At 36.5% G+C, this 19906-nt stretch overlaps 1 protein-coding gene across 15 annotated transcripts in view; it reads right to left on the bottom strand.

The window, feature by feature from the left end:
* UTRN (utrophin) overlaps positions 1 to 19906 on the bottom strand; it is a 580255-nt gene that overhangs the window by 33593 nt on the left and 526756 nt on the right. For 14 of the 15 annotated variants that reach the window (XM_089333656.1, XM_089333655.1, XM_089333653.1 and 11 more), the window contains 3 exons: positions 19493 to 19659; positions 15366 to 15477; positions 680 to 816 (listed from right to left, as the gene is read on the bottom strand). In XM_089333656.1, the coding sequence (XP_089189782.1) occupies positions 680 to 816; positions 15366 to 15477; positions 19493 to 19659 (416 nt within the window). Of the gene's footprint in view, positions 1 to 675; positions 817 to 15365; positions 15478 to 19492; positions 19660 to 19906 lie in introns of those variants that run through there. The other variant, XM_089333664.1, reaches the window with a different exon arrangement.

Below are 19906 nucleotides of genomic sequence, written 5' to 3' on the forward strand. Positions count from 1 at the left end.
GATATTTTCCAGTGAGTCAAAGATTTAAGTTCCATCTAGTTTCAACTTGATATGTATTGTTTAGCAACACAAAATTACTTCCTTGCATTTCTCCTGGCTTATTTGAAAATTCTTTTCATTTCAGATTATAAGTTCTTATTTTCTTTCCTTTGTATACCATAGTGAGTTTCCTATCTTAAAACTTTGTTTCATTTATGCTTGTCAGCTCAGTTTATTATACAATTTCAAGAAATTTTTTCAATTTCATGTAATATATAAAGTGATTTCGTTTGGTTATCTTCAACTTAAAGGAAAAATGAAACTGTTATGAGATTTGATATTTTAACATAGATAGCTGAAGCAAGAGATAAAGTATTATTCATAAATTTGTATCAAAAAGATTTAAAATATACAAGAAAACCAGTAAAATGACCCCCAAAAGGGAAACAAAAAGAATGTCAAAGTATATAACACAACCATCTGATAATATGCAAAGTTAAACCTTGATTTTGGCTGTGACATAGCAAATGTAAATAAAATTTTATGTTGTAAAGACTGATTCCACATTTAATTTACCTCTTTTAGAATGAAACATTTTATCAAATCTGTATGAAATGCTTTCTCATGTGTCACTAAGAGAAAAAAGCAATATCAAATGTAAAAAGTCACAGAAGATTTAATATAAAAAAATCAAACTTACGTCTCTAAGTTGTCACCTTCAAGAACTGTCTGGACAGGCAGGTAGCCAAGTCGAGGGTGCTTAGCAAAGTACTTCTTTGACCTGAACTTATTCTTCAGCACCTTTGTGAAGTCTCGCACATCTTCCCCAGATGTTGTCTGCAAAATTGAAAAAATTACACTCCTCATTAAACTTGAAGGAGATAACTATCTACAGCAAAATGAGAGAAGAGGTAAGTGGAAACCATTCAATAACATCCATTTTGATGATTTTATGTAGTTTTGAAATAATACACAATATCACAAAAACAACTGGCAATCAGATTCATCATTAAATACATCCAGGGATTAGTTGACAATTTTAAAAAAATGTTCAGTTAAAAATAAACCATAACTATCTTGTTTACCCAGTTTTTAAAACTTGAGCAAAAGAGTAGAATAGTTCTAGAAATGTTATTGGTTGATTCCTATCACTAAACCTTTACAATGATGACAAATTGTGGCTATTATATGATTTTAGTTGAACTGAATAAATGAGGTTAGCCATTTAGCCTATCCTGGCTCACCACAAGCCAATGTACATTCTAGTCTGGAAGATGAAAAAGCAATAAAAAGTGAGAAATAGCAGAGTCACACTGGTGTTCTTTTTGGGAAGGAATACTTCCAATTTCCTTGTCCTTTCCCAACCATTCAGACATAAATTATTTAACCTGGATTAAATTCTAATGATGATATAAAAGGTTACTGTTTCTTTAAACATTTCCAGATAAATAATTTTAATAATCATTAGAGTGAGATGGACTGAAACTGCCCCCACCCTACGCCATCATTCCATTCCCTGAACTATTCTGTAAACCTGTCATGTGTTATCACCAGTCCTAATTTTTATTTGCAATACAGATACCAACTTTAACCCTTTTGAAGATGTATGTAAAATGTTCACATTATCTGCATAGAACTGAACTAAGACCTTGAATCTCTGGCTCATTAGCTGCTCATCCTGACACCAGATAGACCTCACTCCCGTCTGCTTTGAGAGTTTCTAGAACATAAACTGAATGTTAAGTATACTTGGATTTGTTTAGTTGTTGCCTATCCCTGCCACCTTTCTTTTTTGTCACAACAAGCATGCCTACAACTCATACAAATTGTTTTGCAAATAGAAATTGCCAAGGTCAGAGTAAAGTTTACATATTCTGTTTTGCTACTTTCTATCTGCTCCCATTGTACCCAAATACATATGATTCTAATATACAATTTAGAGAACTTCAGGTTCTCTAGGCTTGAAAAGCAAAGAGGAAGCAGGAATAAGCCCAAACTATTTATGATACAAAAGTCATCAAGTTTTACATTATTAGACAGCCTCACACTGTCACCAACCCTGCCAACTGAATAACTACAACTAAAATATATAATGATCTGCAATGAATGATATGGATGCAAATATTCTCAAATATAATAAAGTGCTGAGGGAGGTACTCTTAATAAAACTAAAGTCAACTTTGTAGAGGAAAATGTTTGCTATGAAAGATGATTTGGAAGTATAAAGATTCTACAGGCAGAATCAGAAAAATAAGCAGAGTGCAGCTGGAGATAAAGGCAATTTTTAGAAAAGAAATACATGAGACTGATCAAAGATCCAAAAGGACAAATTATCTGCATAAATGATGTATCTTTTGCAGTGAGTATCACCACTGTAGATGATTACATTTATAAATGCTGTCCCCAAATATCTTAGCAAAGTGGTAAAGAGAAGACACTTGCTATAATACAAATGCAAAAAGGAGACCCTGTGAAAGGATATGTATTTATGATCCAATTTACTTCTATGTTTGCTATTAGCACATTATGGAGAAATACATAATAAAGTAGTGGACTCCAGCTTTTACTCACAGCAACTCTTCACCTGGTAAAGTAAAAGTTTTGGTCTCTTACACCAGTGGTTTTCAGACCTTCTACTTGCAGCACTGGGTTGGGTGGGTAGGAGAAAAGGCCAGATGGCAGGGCCCAAGTCCCTTACCTGTCTTTCTTGGTTAGGCAGTGTGCATTGTATAATTCAGTGGTTTTTAATATATCCATCGAGTTGAACAATCATTATTACTATGTAATTATGGAAACAAAATATTTCTTCACTTCAAAATGAAACTCTGGACCCATTACTCAACTCCAGGCAAACATCAATCTACCTCTGTCTCTATCAATTTGCATATTCTGGATATTTGATAGAAGTGAATTGAGATATTTGGTCTTTTATTACTGGCTTCTTTCACTTAGCACAATGTTGTTATTCTAGCTTAACTATTCATTTGGGTTCCAGCATGGACTCTTATTTGAGAAAAAAAAATGAAAAATTATTCAGAAGTACAAGTCCAATTCTACATTAAACATTCTTCAGCTAAATATATTCAAGACATGGAAGGCCAGAGCAAAATCAACCAACAAACACAAACCAACCTCTTTCCACCTGCTATACATACACAAAAAAGAAATGCCTGCTTTCTCAAAAACTCAGCAGACAGAAATTGCGTTGCCAATAATGCTTATATTTATGTTTTCTTTTTAAAAAATGAGCTTAGACTCCCAAACAAATATTAATTTTTATTTCCTCAATCACTTTTATATTGAGGTATAAAAGTACCAACCAAATAGTAATTTAAGGATATTAATTCACTGGTATCAAAAATCTTATGCAATATTAAAAGAAAATGTGAAAACTAAGTTATCCCATAGGAACTAGGGATTATACTCACATTAACAGAATGCAATTCTTCTGTTAGGATTGTGCCAAGAAAATGAGTTAAGTCCATTTTAGCATGAAAAATGTTAAAATATTTATACATACTCTGTCTAATTTGCTATCTAATAACAGTTCCTAATATTTTTCTATTTTATTTTTCTATTTTATTCCAAAATACTCAAGCAATGGTTTGGTTAAAAATAAAAAGAGAACCACGCATCTAACATAATGAATATGATCAAATTTAACTCTATCTTGATGTTAGCAATAATATTTTGTTTTTAAAGAAATAACTATAGATATTATGATAGGAAGATGAAATTAAAAGGAACATACTCATTAGCTCGCAAACTGCCCAAAGTTTTAAAGGATTCATGCATTTCCTGAAAGATTAGGTTTTTATTTTACTACAGTAAGAGGAGAAAGAAGGAAAACAAAAGATTTTGTAGATCCTGTTAGTTGAAGCAAACATGTTAGTACAGAATCTTAAAATTTATAAGTCATTTTCTGTCTGTTTCATTTAGCCATCATAGGCCTATAAGGAGATCATCATTTTTTTTTTTTTTGACCTGTAAAGAAACTAAACCCTAAGCCTTCCATGTTCTCCAACAAAGATCAGTAAGGAAAATGCTGTACCAGAAGCCAAATAGCTTATAAGCACAACAGAAATTTATTCATCATGTTATGGAGGCTGGAAGTTCAAGATCAAGGCATTGGCAAATCTGGTCTCTGGTGTGCACCATTTTCTGGCTCATAGATGGCCATCTTCTTGCTGTGACTGTACAGGGCAGAAGGATCATAGAGCTTTGTTATCATGCTAATGTCATTCAGGACCACCCTCACTTCCTAATACCACCATCCTGGGGATTATATTTCAATAGTTGAATTTTGGGGAATAAGGACAATAAAGATTTAGTCTGTTGCACCATCTGGGTACTAGAATTTCCTGGTCCTGTTTCTTATTGGTCCTACTTGCACCCCCAACACAATTTTCAGACTAGGCCTTCTCTTTGGTTCATCTACGTTGACATGATCTGCTTAACCTTGGTTCTACTTCCAGAAGTTTATTCTCAGTATCAGGTCCTCTTCTAGAAGGATGTTCTAATGGGTCAGCTCTAAGAACTCATAGAAGACCAGAACATTCCAAAGATTTTTCACATATTTATCCTGAGCTCTGAGAAAACTCCCAGGTTTAGTTTTGCTCTCAAAGTAGCCCTTTGTACTTTCCACTGAATATCTGTAGCCTATTTGAGGGTTATCCCAGTTTGCAGGCACCTTTGCTTTCTCCACTTTCTTCTGTAACAAACAATGGTATCTTGTAGGTTTTGTGCCCAGTAGTGGCTTATCGCCACCTTGATTTATTCTGGGGATATGTTGTCACCTAGTTTTGCTGTAAACCTTCTCTGTAGGCTTTTGCTGTTGCAGTCTGGTTGCCCTGTCTTTATGTAACTAGCATATAAATGAGAGGGAAATGCAAAGGTAAAAATGTTCTGGAGCTATGTTATCACCATCATTCCTAAAATCCCTCCATACTGATTCTTAAGAAGCACATCAGAACTTTTACATACAAACAAGGACTACCTGCAAATTGTCACTTTTTGGAAAGCTAATGATAAGGAGTCACTGTGAAAGGCATTTCACAATGGAGCCCACAGAGTGAAGTGGGCATGTGAACACTCAAAATATTCTTCACTCCACTTTACAAGACAACAATGAAAACTTATTTGAATAACAAGAAGTAATCAATTAGTGACATATTCCTAACCAACTAACATAAATGAATGAATAAAATATGATCAAGTTTCAGTGAATATAAAGCTTACCATGGGGATAGAGCTATCTGGGTGTTCCTACCAAAACCCAAAAGAAATTCTATGTAAGGTGCAATCAGATGATTTTTCCCTTTTGAGGTTCTATTTACCATCACCTCCTCCAAAAAGTTAGGAGTATTTTAAATTTTCTTCCACTTTATTCTTTGAGTACAAATATGCACACTTTGTATGCAGCATAATTAAAAGATACTCTACCTTGTGCATGGGTTTTTATGTATATGTACATATAAATACATGTGTATTAAGCCACATGTCTTTGTTGATATTGAAGCCAAATATTCTTAAATGCTGGTGCCTGTGCACCACTGAACTTCAAAAACGTTGACATCTGGCTGAAATGTTTCTTCATCTCATTAATATAGATCACAAAGAACAGCAAGGCTAAGGTACAGAAGAATCTAGAATTCAGAAATACTACCCCTACAGTATTATCAAACAGGTCCTGGAATAAACTGATTTATTGCTTCATCTCAAAAGACTCCTACTTTTAACACAAACCCTCGCAAAGCAGCCCATAAGAAGGGACTATTTTATAAAGATGCTAAATAAGCTAAAGGTCCAAACACACAACTTTTGATCAATGAATAATTTAAACAAAACTGTAACAAAAAAAAAAACAAAAACACAAAGAAACAATTTTTGATTTAAATTTTCTAAGATTTTTTGGTTTGTTCATAATTTGGCATAATAATCTGATCTGTTTCCTTAACAAATACTACTAAACATTAGGTTTCTAACTATTAAGTAGTAATATGAGTAAGATACAAACTGAGGAAATCACAAAGTACAAAGATGTAAAACAAAGTTATATAAGAAAGAAACACGGTCATTTGGCACATGAGAATAATTAAACATTATCATTTGGGTCATGCACAAGTGCTAAAATCATTGTTGAACTTTTTATTAAGATTTATTTATTTACTTGAGGGGCAGAGTTATAGACAAAGAGAGGGAGAGAGAAAGAGAGGTTCACTCTCCGAATGGCTGTAATGCTTCAATCCAAAGCCAGAGGCAAGGAGCTTCCGGGTCTCCCACATGGGTGCAGGGGCCCAAGCACTTGGGCCACCTTCTAGTGCCTTCCCAGGCCATCTTCAGGGAACTGGATTGGAAGTGGAGAAGCTGGGATTTGAACCGGCACCTGTGGGATGCCAGCACTGCAGACAGAAGCTGAACGTACTATGCCACAGCACCAGTCCCAAGATATACTTCTTAAATACAGAAGTCAATAGTTCCAATTGATATATGCATATTACTAATTACTTCATTTCATTAACACAGGGCTTATTTTTTAACTTGATATTTTTTGATAACATACTTTTAATTTACATTTTAATCAAAGGTTTAATGACTCTACTAAATAAAAAGTTCAACAAATAAAAAAGAAAAAAGACCATAGTCCAGCAGAAAAATAGGCAACGGTGATAAACAATAACAAAATGAAAAGATGTTCAACTTTATTCATATAATTTTTAAAATAGTCACAAGATCATTAAAACTATACTAGTATACAATTTCTATCAACTTGTTTGACAAAGATTTAAAACAAGGTTTGACAAACCTCTGTATTTGCAACCAACACAGGTTTATCCTAAACCTACCCTCAACAGTTTTCTTTTTAAACCGTAAAACTCTCTCGGTTTTTACTTACATTTCCATGCTTTGGGGTCAGCTTTGTGGCACAGTGGGTAAAGCTGTGACACAAACATCCCATATGGGCGCTGCTCCACTTCTCATCCCGCTCCCTGCTAATGTAACTGGGAGGGCAGTAGAAGAAGGCTCAATTGCTTGGGCCCCTCTGGAGAACTGGGGGAAGCTCCTGGCTCCTGGCCTCAGCTTAGTCCAGCCCTTGTCGTGGCCATTTTGGGAGTGAACCAGGAGATGGAAGATTCTCTCTCTCTCTCTCCCCCCTCTCTCTAACTCTGCCTTTTAAATCAATCAGTCGATTGATTGATTGATCTTTAAAACAAATTTTCTTGGTTTTAACAAGTTGAAATTCAGATATATCTGAATTCCATGGAAAGGATGAAATCAGTTAAGAGGAAGCTCAGGGTCTTTCATGTCCTAATTGAAAAATATGAAACTAAAAACAATCAGCATTAACAGAATCACCAAGGGCTCAGGAACAAGAAGGGCAATAAATCATCTACAGTAGAATGGAATTGGTCCAAACCGTACCTTAAAAGCTCATGGCATAATCTAAATACACTGACTTACTGGGAAAAAAATGTAAGGTGTCCAAGAGCTGAAAAATCACTTCAGGATGTTGAGGTCAGAGTCATAACAATGATGCTGCATTTTTAGCATATTGGCCAAAATCCCATGTCACATCTGAAGTAAGACTGCCAAAATCACACTACAGTTACTCCAGGTAGAGCTTTCCAAAGAGTGAATCAGCGTTTGCTTGTGGCTGATTTTTACAGTCTCACAAATACATTGGTTCAGGTAGGTGTGGAGGAGAGCAGACAAAAAATTTTCTAGTTTTTATGTTGTTGGCTTTTGCCAACAACATGCAGTTCATAAAGAAATGCCACAATTCAGCTTTCAACTTTAAAGAAAACATACTTTCTATTTTTAAGTAGAAAATTATGATTCTTCTGGATTCTAAATATACTGAAAATATGAGATATTTGTCTATTTCTCCATTATTAGTCAACATCAACAAGAATATGTTTTTCTCTTTTGTTGTTTTTTTAACTTTTAAGCAAACTTATTTAAATAAAGAGAATACAAATATTTCAAATACACAATTTTAAGCACATAATGATATCTGAATATGTTCCTTTAGAAACAACATGTACTTGCTTACAAACCATACCATAAACATGTTTTATAAGCTGTATTAATTGGCCAGCTCCGTGGCTCAGTAGGCTAATCCTCCGCCTTGCGGCGCCAGCACACCAGGTTCTAGTCCCAGTCGGGGCACCGGATTCTGTCCCGGTTGCCCCTCTTCCAGGCCAGCTCTCTGCTGTGGCCCGGGAGTGCAGTGGAGGATGGCCCAAGTGCTTGGGCCCTGCACCCCATGGGAGACCAGGGTAAGTACCTGGCTCCTGCCATCGGATCAGCGCGGTGCGCGGGCCACAGCGCGCCAGCCGTGGCGGCCATTGGAGGGTGAACCAACGGCAAAAAGGAAGACCTTTCTCTCTGTCTCTCTCTCTCACTGTCCACTCTGCCTGTCAAAAAAAAATTTATAAAAAAAGATGTATTAATCAATAAGTTGCTTACTATGGAAGTATTTCATTCTCCCTACTTCTTACCAAAATTTCAACAAAACTATTGGTACAAACTAGTTCTGTCAAAAGCCCACCAAGGAGGAAGGGAGATTTATAATGAATCCGCCTTGACAATAAAAATGCTGGGAGTAGCTGATGTTGACCTTTCAAGCAACGCAACTTTGCAAATATCACATCCATTGTCCACATCTCTCAAACCACCTTCCTACCCTGACTCCTAAAACCAGTGTGCCCTTCTATTCCACACCGACTAGACAACAGCAGACAGGATAATGTCACTTATGAAGATGTAGTGAGACCTCTGAAATGCCATCTCATCTCTAAAACTTCCTACGCTTCACTTTAGCCACATATTGGGATATGGCTGCATCTGAGGCCTCATCAAAACTCAATACATCTTTCAGCCCAAAATCTCTAAGAAAAATCTTTCACTGAATGCAATCTTTCAATCCTTCCCCCTACTTCTTTAAAATGAATTAACCTCTTCTGTCCCCCATCATCTTGACCTCTGGCCCCTCACCCCCGTTAGGATTTTTTTAGCACAGGGATAGTCCACTTCAACCACAATATCACTAAAACCTGTGAATGTCTCTCACTCTTGGCATTCGACTATACCTTCCATCTTTAATTCCAGAGCTGCTGAGCAATGATGGAGTCACAAACTACAAATCCTTGCCAATTAACCTCAGCTGCACTCTTGCGACAATGTAGCAATCAATTTACTCATCTCCTAGTGACTCTGGTTGACCCTATAGCAATTCTGAACATTTTTCATTCTGCCATCATATTTAACTCTATCCAGTTATCCCTCACTGTCAGCAAGTGTATGAACTCATAAAACCTGTGAGAAATCCATCATTCTCCCCAATTTTAAAGAAGGACTATCTGTGGTATAACCATGATGGAAAACAATTTGGAGGTTCCTAAAAAATATACAGAACTGCTATATGACTCAGAAGTCCTATTTCTGGGACATAATAACAAAATAAAATTCTTATCTCAAAGTGATATGTGTTTTCCCATTCTCATTGTAGCTTTATTCATGATAGTCGAGTTATGGAATCCACCTAAATATCCTTCCACACATGAACAAATAAAGAAATGTGACATACAAATACAATGGAATACTACTTAATTTTTAGAAAAGGAAATTCTGCCATTTGCAATAGCATAGACGAACCTAGAGGGTATTGTTTTAGGTGAGATCACACAGATATAGGCAAACACTGCATGCTCTCATTTATATGTACAATTTAAATAAAAAGCCAAACTCAAAGCATCAGGGAATAGAGTGATAGTTTGCAGAGGCTAGGAGTGAATGGCAGTAATTAGAACAAAAAGTGACATACTGTTCAAAGGGTGAAAACGTTCAGTTATAAGATGAATAAGTTCTGGAGACCCTGTATACAGCATGGTCACTACAGTTAATGCCAATGTGTTATAGACTTGAAATATGCTAAGAAAATACATCACAAAAAGAGGACTTTTATATGTTCTAAAAACATAAAAATTGCTTTTAATTTGAATTATATTTTGTATATTATATACATGACAAAGTTGATTTTTAAAGAAGATGCAATGAAAGTAATCTTAACTATTTAAAAAATGATAATCTCTCAATTCACACACTCAGTGCCCAGATAACAAGAAAAAAAAATTGACTACTCTCTTGATCCAAAAGCTAAATCATTCTAAAAAATATTACATAGTATGTTAAAATTCTCCATGTATATGCATTTCTCTCCTTTGTTATATTTTCTTTGTATCTCTAGCACCAGCAAAATTCCTAGAATATAAGAGGTTAAACCACAAATATATTCTAGACATAAAACAGTAATATAAAAGTTAATATACTCCATTGTGTATATATTTCCCTAGTGGGAAAATCTGTGCCACTAACTTTGCATAAAAATTACTTATCTCCTCTAAGATTTAGTTTTTCCTTAAAACAAAGATGAGTTAGATGATTTCTTAGATCCATTCCAGCTTTACTATTCTATAATTTTGTTTATGCTGTCAAATATGAGCTCATTTAGCTTTTACAAGGCAATTTTTCTAAGCATGAGGGAAAAGTATCGATTCAACCTTATCCTCAAAGAATTAAAATAACTGAGGAAACAAAAGCACCACACAGGTAGAAAATGATATACAATAATATGGAATCAAATACTAAAATGAGGCTCAGGCTACAGGCAGAGGCCACTAAAGTAAGTATGCTGGTAGGGGAAGAGCTGGGAACTTGGGAAGGTTGTATAGGTTGAGTTATTCTGTGAAAAGGTAGGATTTGGACAAACAGAGAAAGAATGGTGACAAGTATTAAGTATAATCTATATCATATTGTCTCTTGAAGATGAAATTTTACTAAGACGAATGAAAGAATTCTTACATGTACAAATTTAGAATACAGAAAACAATCATGTCTATGAAAAAAAAAATTCACTTCATTCCATCATTTAAACGTGTTATTACCAATATCATAAAATACCTCAGGCACCATAATAGCTAATTCCTGCACCATAGTCCTCCCTCTAAACATAAACACAGACAGAAATAAACTGAGTCATTGCTGAAATAGGTGAGAGTTTTGAAGCTTGAAAATTAGCTTTTAAAGCTTTTACCAGTAGAAGCAGTCACAGACAGCTGGAAAAGGACCCTTTAAGGAGAAGAGATTAAGTCAGCAATGTACCTGGAACATTTTTCTGACCAAAACCTGAGCTGCACTATGAGAAATGCAAACATTGAGATCCACATGAAAAGGTCAGATCCATTTGACACTCAAGTGGTACTTGTTATCATTGTACTGAGCAAATTCACATTTGAGTTAATTTTCTAAGGCAGTCATTAAATGATTTTAGAGAACATTGGGTAAGAGATGGATGAACTTTAAAGCTTACTTAAAACATGAAAGGAAAAATTCAAAAAATGTGGGTGAGAAAAAAGAATGTTTCAAAAGTAGCTAAGTCACTGGTTAACATTGCATGAAAGAGCATACCTTTCAAAGGTTCAATTTACATATACATCTAGTTATTTTATGAGAAGTTGTAGGGACAAATGCAAAGATCACCTGTCATGGAGATGATCTATAAGTAGGCTGTTGATAAGATCACTGCACAACCTCAGAAAGACAGAGGACCTCCCAAAGCATGTGATGGTAAACAAAGCCATCCGGTCCACTGCAGGGTAAGTGTAATCTTGGAAGTCACAGTGACTTGGCAAAGACTAAAGCTGATGAATTTTATTTAAAATAGGTAGTTGGAGAGTGAAATTCCATTGTGTATCAGAGATTTTCAAGAATGCTCCTACTGGCCAATGAATGTTAAAGATGTATCAATTTTCACTTGTTTGAGTATTTTTATCAGACTATTAGGACTTAGTGTATTTAAGACCAAAATGCAAGTTAATTTTGTACATCCGTACTACAATAGCATACATATACATTATGATTTTTTTCTCATTCTAACATTAGCCCTTCATAACCCCTTCTTAAATTTCCAGCTAGTCCCATATAAATATGAATATTATATTTCTCCCCAATCCAAATTTCTAACAATGATCCACAGGGTTCTACTCAATCTTATCCCTCTCTTTCTTTTTAATTGCATCTTCTATCATTTTCAATTTTATAAAGGAAGAAATTCACTTTGTGAAGGTCACCCCAGCTTCTTTACATTTGCTAGTCACACACAATATTTCCCCACCCAGGGTGGGCTGGATGGGTATGTGAGCTGTGCAGTTGCACAGGGTCCCCGTAAGCAGATGGGTGCTGAAACCGCCACTGTTGCCATCTTAAAAGTCTTAATTGTTAAAAAAAAAAGGGGCCCCACTTTTTATTTTGCATTAGGCACTTCAAATGAGGAATCCAGGGTTAACCATCACACTCTCCTTGTAGAATAGACTCCACTTGCTTTCTGTACCTCAATCACACAATGTCTTCTCCACCACTGGACCACTGTGAGAGCTGTTTCTTTTTCCTGAAATACCCTTCCACTAGTTGTTTGTTTTTTTTTTTTAATTATTATTTGACAGATAGAGTTAGACAGTGAGAGAGAGACAGAGAGAAAGGTCTTCCTTCTGTTGGTTCACCCCCCAAATGACCTCTACGGCCGGAGCTATGCCGACCCAAAGCCAGGAGCCAGGTGCTTTCTCCTGGTCTCCCATGCAGGTGCAGGGCCCAGGCACTTGAGCCATCGTCCACTGCCTTCCTGGGCCACAGCAGAGAGCTGGACTGGAAGAGGAGCAACCAGGACTAGAACCCGGCACCCATATGGGATGCAGCGCAGCAGGCGGAGGATTAACCAAGTGAGCCCCGGCGCCGGCCCCTCTTCCTCTAGTTCTTTACACAGAGGCTGAATCTTTCTCAACTCCAATCTCAACTTCTCAGACAGATCTTTCCTCGTCTTTATTTGCTGTGCCTCCTCTAATTCTCCTATCTCTCAATCCACTTATTTCTTTAAAGGTACTTTCTAAAGTCTATAAGGATCTCATTTATTTTTTTCTTCATTCATTGCCACACATTCCCTCTTTCTAAATGGAAAGTAGTGGCAGAGTCAGTAATCTTGTCTTTCTTGGTAGTACATGGACCACAGACAAATGATGAGAGCTGAGTCTTGTGACAATGATTCTCATTGACCAAACTCCGGTCAGCTCCTCTGAGCCCTCTTCTCTCTAAAACCTTGGCTTGGAAAAATTGCAGACTCTCAGCACAAACCATTTTATCCACCCCCTTCCATTAAAAGACTTGAACAAATACTACCATAATGTCTGACAACTCAAGGCTGCATCTCCAAGGATAGCTCTAGCCCCCTCAAAAATGCCTGCCTGAAAAAAAGATAAACTGAAAAAAAAAAACAAACTCCAGGCTGCCAGAAGAATGTGTTTCAGCAGCTAACACCTAAAGATCACTCCTGGAGCATTTACTAATGATGAATCCTTCCTCTGTCCCCTTGAAAGGTGTACTTGTCTCCTAGGACTCCAGACTGCCTTTCTCAAGGACCTGGACCTGAAAGGCATTTCTCAGAAATGTAATTACCAGAAAGCATGGGGCCTCTGACTCCCAGTCTCTGTGGAAGGACTGAATCCTAACTAGGACAATTGCTCGCTAGCAGACACGGCAGACTGAGAAACTCTGGTTCTTCCTTTCCTAGATCCTGCTCGGGTCCCTGATGTTCCGTCTCTCCACTCCTTTACTCTGATAAAACAGCCAATCACCTCTGCACAATTGGAAGTATAAAAAATTCTTTCCCTATCATTTAATATCTGGTTTTATTTGTTTTTGACAATAGGGCCAGACACATAGTTAAGTATTCAATATCAATTCACTGAATGAATAAATTAATAATGGTAATAAATGATACTTCATGAGCTTTCTTAAAGTTTCTTGGTTCAAGTTATGTACTATGGGTATTTCGTCTTTTTGAATTCAGCAACATTCTCTAGAAATTTCCTCTCCACACACATAGAGTCCCTAAATTATTTGAAATAGGATACTAAGAATGTGAAATGTATATGTGTTTAAGAATTGCTTCCTTTCTGTTGATTTATGAACCAAAAAGTAACTAAATTCCTTAAATAAAAGAAAATGCACAGTTCTATGGATAAATTTTAGCACTATTTGCAAGGAACCCAAAGAATAGCTATTGAGATTAAATGAGGATACTGTCAGAAAAAATATTGGGGGTCAAAGGAAAAATAAGATGTAGTATCTAGCGCTAGGGTGACAACAGTAAGGTTGGGACATAGAGCATGATAATAAAGTAAAATGGGAGAACCTTGCTTGGAAAATAACTTTACATTAAATTCTGGGGCCATGAGGATATTCATATTCATTGACTCAGATCATCCTTTGCTAGTGTTTATTCTATGAAAATGCCATTTATGTAATATATTGAGAGTTATATTCACAAAGATACTTATTAGAGTATTGTTTGCACTATCAGAAAATTGAAAACAAACTAAATGTCAAAATTTAATGGAATGGTTAGGTAAATTACAGTAATTCATTCAATTAAATATTTTATAATTAGAAAAAATTACTGTGACAACATGGGGGAACATGTACTATAAAAATTGCTGAGTGAAAAAAATCAAGATTAAAAATACATAAATATAAAAATTTTTTAAAATGAAAATATAGGAGCAGGTGCTGTGGCATAGTGGGGAAAGCTGCTGCCTGCCGTGCTGGCATTCCATTTGGGTGCTGTTTCAAATCCTGACTGCTCCACTTCTGATCCAGCTCTCTGCTACGGCCTGAGAAAGCAGAGAAGATGGCCGAAGTCCTCAGGCCCCTGTACCCATGTGGGAGACCTGGAAGAAGCTATTGGTTCCTGGCTTCAGATCAGCCCAGCTCCAGCCATTGTGGCCATTTGGGAAATGAACCAGTAGATGGAAAACTTCTCTCTCTGCCTCTGCCTCTCTATAACTTGATTTTCAAATAAACAAATAAATAAATCTAAAAAAAACCAGAATATAAAAAAGGTTTTATTTGGGAGCTATATTTATGAATGACAATTTTAATATTTTCATTTTCTATATTGTTGCTAATGTGAACATGATATTTAATTATGAAAAAATATTTTAAATCTGTCTAAAAGCAACATAATTTTTTAGTATGTTTTGTGGGTCACTGTGTGTTATTAAAGGAACTTGCTACCAAAAAAATTAATTAAGCTGAAAATCAAAATACAGTTATAAAAATAATTAATACATTTTTACTGAAAGATAATTTTTCTGCGTCAATTAATTCAAAGTAGATGTGTTAAAAGAAAACAAAACAATAAAAAATAATCTTGAAAGTGATTTTATCCTACGAAATTGTTATCTAAATTTTTAGAGATTAGTTAATTCAAAAGCAGTGTATAATACCACACACACACACACACACACACACACACCGAGTAGTTGGGGACTCACAGGTATACAGTATTCCACCATTGGATAATGCAACTTGTGACCTTTTGCTGTTCGACCCGAGAAGAAGCAACTCTGGCAAACATCATAGTTAAAATGCTTTAGACTTCTATACCTAGAGAGAAGAAAAGAAATATCATGGAGTTGCATGCCTTTTACTTAGTCCAAACCAATCACTTGAGACAAAGGATTCCCTTCATCCAAATCACCAAGGAAATAAAAGGTAGATTTGCCACAAATATGAAATTTACTTAGTTTCTCAACTTCAAATGAGGATGAAGAAAAAACTTCCTGTCAAGTAAAAAAGCAAAAAATAAGTTTTTGGAGTTCAAGTCTCTACACTTCCCTGTGTTTAGACAAGACTAGAAGGACAATATCCATGTCAGAAGATTTCCTGTGAAGTTTGAACATGCATGGGCAATGGTTAAGAAGAAAAGAGTTATGTTCATGAGCTTGACACCTCAAATTTTAAAATGCTATCAATAAGAAACAAGTCCTAAAATTTCCCTACAAGATATTACCTTTAACCATGAGCATTTTTATATTTGGTTGAAACCAGTCATTAGAAAAAAATTAAAAGAAATATCTTGCAACAAAGCAAACTAATAAAATCCTAGATCACAATGCATTCTTAAAAGCAAATAGAATTTTTAAATTTCTTGCAGAAGAAAATTCTGTACATTGACTTCAATTTACAGGATCTTATTGTAGGAAACGGAACTCCATTTAGGAAGTTTCTATGGGTCTGAGAGCAAAATACCTTCTCTCAAATCTTCCATTCTGCTAACATAGTTGGTGGAACTAAGAACATAAACTACATTCATATCTGCAGAAAAAACAAATTTAAATGATAGTACACATAGAAGGAAATGAGAAACAAAATTTAAAGGTCATATGAGGTTAATATTGTAAACTACTTAGTGCTGAGTAGCTTCTAAAATGACCTGCAAAATCATCTAAAAGCTGATCTGAAGAAAATCAATCTGTGTATACCACAGACTGGTACTCTACAAGGACTGTAGCTGGTTTGAAGCCATTACCTAGCCTAGCAACGTTTTCACTTATCAGTATGGCTTCAGAAATCTGATTGACATTTCCTTTTCTGAATGGAGTCTTGCTTGTTGCTGGCTATTCCTTTCTTTGCTGGCAAACTCTGGCAATGTTCGCACATTTTAGCAATTCAATTGACCCTGCAAAAAATACTGCTTCTCAGGCTCTCCCTCTGTTGGTGGTGAGGAGTGCAGTACAAGGCAAAGGCACTGGGTGTGAGCTCCAGGTGAAATGTCAAGCTATTGACTAGGTTGGAAAGAAGCCGGCTTTCTCTTCCTGGAAAATGGCCCTGACATCTGCAAGAGCCATCTTGTTAGCATGACGAGACTGGATGGAAGCCACACGCTAGGAAGTACAGAATACACAGACAGAAAGCAGAATCCAGCTGACCAGGAAGTGGTCATGACAATCTTGGGTTGTGGATTCCCACACTTTGTTTACATGAAAGTTAACTGGGGCCTGCGCTACGGCATAGCTGGAAAGCTGTGTCTGCAGTGCCAGCAACCCGTATGGGAGCCGGTTCAAGTCCAGGCTGCTCCACTTACAGTCCAGCTTTCTACTGTGGCTTAGGAAAGCAGTAGAAGATGGTCCAAGTCCTTGGGCCCCTGCACCCATGTGGGAGACCTGAAAGAAGCTCCTGGCTCTTGGCTTCAGATCAGCACAGCTCAGGCCATTGTAGCCAACTGGGGAGTAAACCAGCAGATGAAACACTTCTCTCTCTCTCTCTCTGTCTCTCTGCCTCTTCTCTCTCTGTGTAACTCTGAATTTCAAATAAATAAGTAAATCTTTAAAAAAAAAAAAGTTAACTAATCCTCTAACTTATTTATGCTATTATTCAGCACTTAATCTGATTCTAACTGAAACAATTCCAGGCTTATAAGACATTCTGTAAGTCTAAGATTTAGATAAAAATTAATTTGGAAGGAATTAGTCAAAAAAAAGCAATATTTATAAAAGTACAGATAAAGCACACACATACAAATACATACACACACATGCATGGGCACTTGTGTGTGTGTGTGTGTGTGTGTGTGTGTGTGGTGGGGGACCCCTTGGGATGACCCATCCTATATTGGTGTCTGGGTTTGAGTTCTAGCTCCACTCCTGATTCCAGCCTCCTGCTAATATACACCATGGGAGGAATGAGGTGATGCTTCTCAATTAGTTGGCTTTCTACCACTGGTATGGAAGAACCACACTGAGTTCCTGGCTCCAGGTTTGGCCCAGCAGTGCCCAGCCCAACCTCACTTGCTGTTAGGCATTTAAAGAGTGAACCAATGGAGGAAGGTGTTCATTTGTTCTCTTTCTCTCAGATAAAAAGTCAAAAAGTAAGTAAAAATAAATAAATTTTTAAAGTTTGCAGAAAAATTGAAATAAAAGATAAGGTTATTTTAATGTAAAAACTTATAAATCCATAGTTTTTTCACTTTGCATTTTCTACAAACTTTTTCAAGGTCTCTTGTGTTAACAGAATAGTAGGTTGATACAGGAAAAGCCTGGATAAAGTAAAAATTATCCACTAATTTACATACTTGTCTATATTATTTCTGAATTCAGCCTTCCATTCTTCCTGTAGCTTCAGAGAAAAAGGTATCACTTTACAACCAAGAGCTAATCAGACCTACTGTGTCTTGGCTCCACTTTACTGTTGGAGTTGTTCTTACCTTCACTCCCCACCATGCATAATCTTTGTGTAATAATTAAGTCATCATTAGTTTATAGAAACCTTTGCTTGATCTTATCCCAAAACCAAGTATCAACTCCAAACATATTTCTTTCATTAAAAAATTTAAAATCTTAGATGTATGATACTCTCAATATATTGAAAAGTAAGAGAACTGATGCATAGACCTGCTCTCCCATATGATCTTTAGAATCTGTCCTGTAAATCCGTTTCTTCAGTTTCCACAACATTACGCTTCTTAATTTCTGTTAAGAAACATGTTCATCTTTCTCTTCCTCACATCTTTCAGGTTTGCCTTGCTCTGAGCAACACCATTGTCCAGGTCTTCCTGATATTCTCACATGGAATAATGGAACAATTCAATGACACCTGTATGGATTAATTAGCTACTATTCCACTTAACAATGTCACTGATAATAATGAAAATGTGGCTCGTCTCCTTCAGATCCAGCATCCTACTAATGTGCACCCTGAGAGGCAGCAGATGATGGCTTAAGTACTTGCGTTCCTACCAGCCATGTGGAAGACCTGGAGATCCTGGCTCCCAGCTTCAGCCTATCCTAGCCCTGGCTGTTAGCCATCTGGGGAGGGAGCCAGCAGATGGAGGATGCTTCTCCCTCCATCTCCCCTTCAAATAAAGTGAAAACAAATCAATCAAAATATAAAAGGCCCAATTATTACTGAACTCTTATTCTATTTATGATAGGTATTACCCTAGACAATTTTCGTATATTAACTATTCTTATGAGACAACATTTATACCCTACAAAGATATATTCTAACAGGTCAAAAGGACCACAATTGCCAAGATACTTCATCTTGGGACAAATCATAGGCCCTGGACAGTCTTCCTTAGGGTCACAAACTGGTAAGTCTGACATACTGATTACATTAAAATATGGTGTTTAGCAATGTTCCAATGAGAAGGTGAACAATAAAGTTAATCCATTTCACACCAAACTTGGCAGACATAACACAAAGGAATTTGATTACTTCTCTGCTTGTATTTAAATGTTGCTTCTTCCTTACTATGTGTGACCCCCAAAGACCTTGAAACATTCATTAAATTACATCAGCACTGAATATTTACAATAACTCATAAAATTATTGCTTATGAACAATTCTGTGACCTAAGTAAAGAGAAACTCATAAAAATCTCAGGTTCTGAGCCAAAGTAGCATAGATAACAATCATGATAATAGTCATAAAGCAAGCTTCATATAGTGGTTACACGGAGGAATGCCAGTTTGGAATGGATCCAATGTCCCAAGCATCCTGTTTATTTAGAAGGAAGGCAACCCCACAGATGAGAATAAAGGGTAAGGGTTGATGGACATACAAAGATTACACAGATAGAACAGGAAAGGGCCCTGCCACCTCCAGCAGCACACCTCACCTGAATCCAACAATGGGACATTCTTTACAGATGTTGCATTTGGCCTGGTGTTTTGCAGTCTCAGCTGCTGCCACTCTGTGCAGAACCGGCAGCCACACCATGGACTGTGGTTCCAAACGCATCCAATCTATGAACTCTTTCACACTGATCTCTGGCTTGTTGTTATTCTGGCAAAGAAACAAACAGAAGAAAAGTGTAGAACATGTCTTCATATAAACTCCAGCAGGTGCTACTGCTTTACAGAGGAAAGTCACACAGCATGTCTTCCAAAAGTTCAAGAAGAATGCATATTGTCTTTGGAGCCCATTTTCATCAACCTTACAAAAGAGTTTGCCTGTTTTCAACTAATTAAAAGGCAAAGCGAGAGCAAGAGAGTGTGAGAGAGAGAGAGAGAGAGTGTGTGTGTGTGTGTGA

This window comes from Oryctolagus cuniculus, chromosome 5 (genome assembly GCF_051225735.1).
Source record: "Oryctolagus cuniculus isolate XC-2025 breed Fujian yellow rabbit chromosome 5, ASM5122573v1, whole genome shotgun sequence".
Lineage (NCBI taxonomy): Eukaryota > Metazoa > Chordata > Mammalia > Lagomorpha > Leporidae > Oryctolagus > Oryctolagus cuniculus.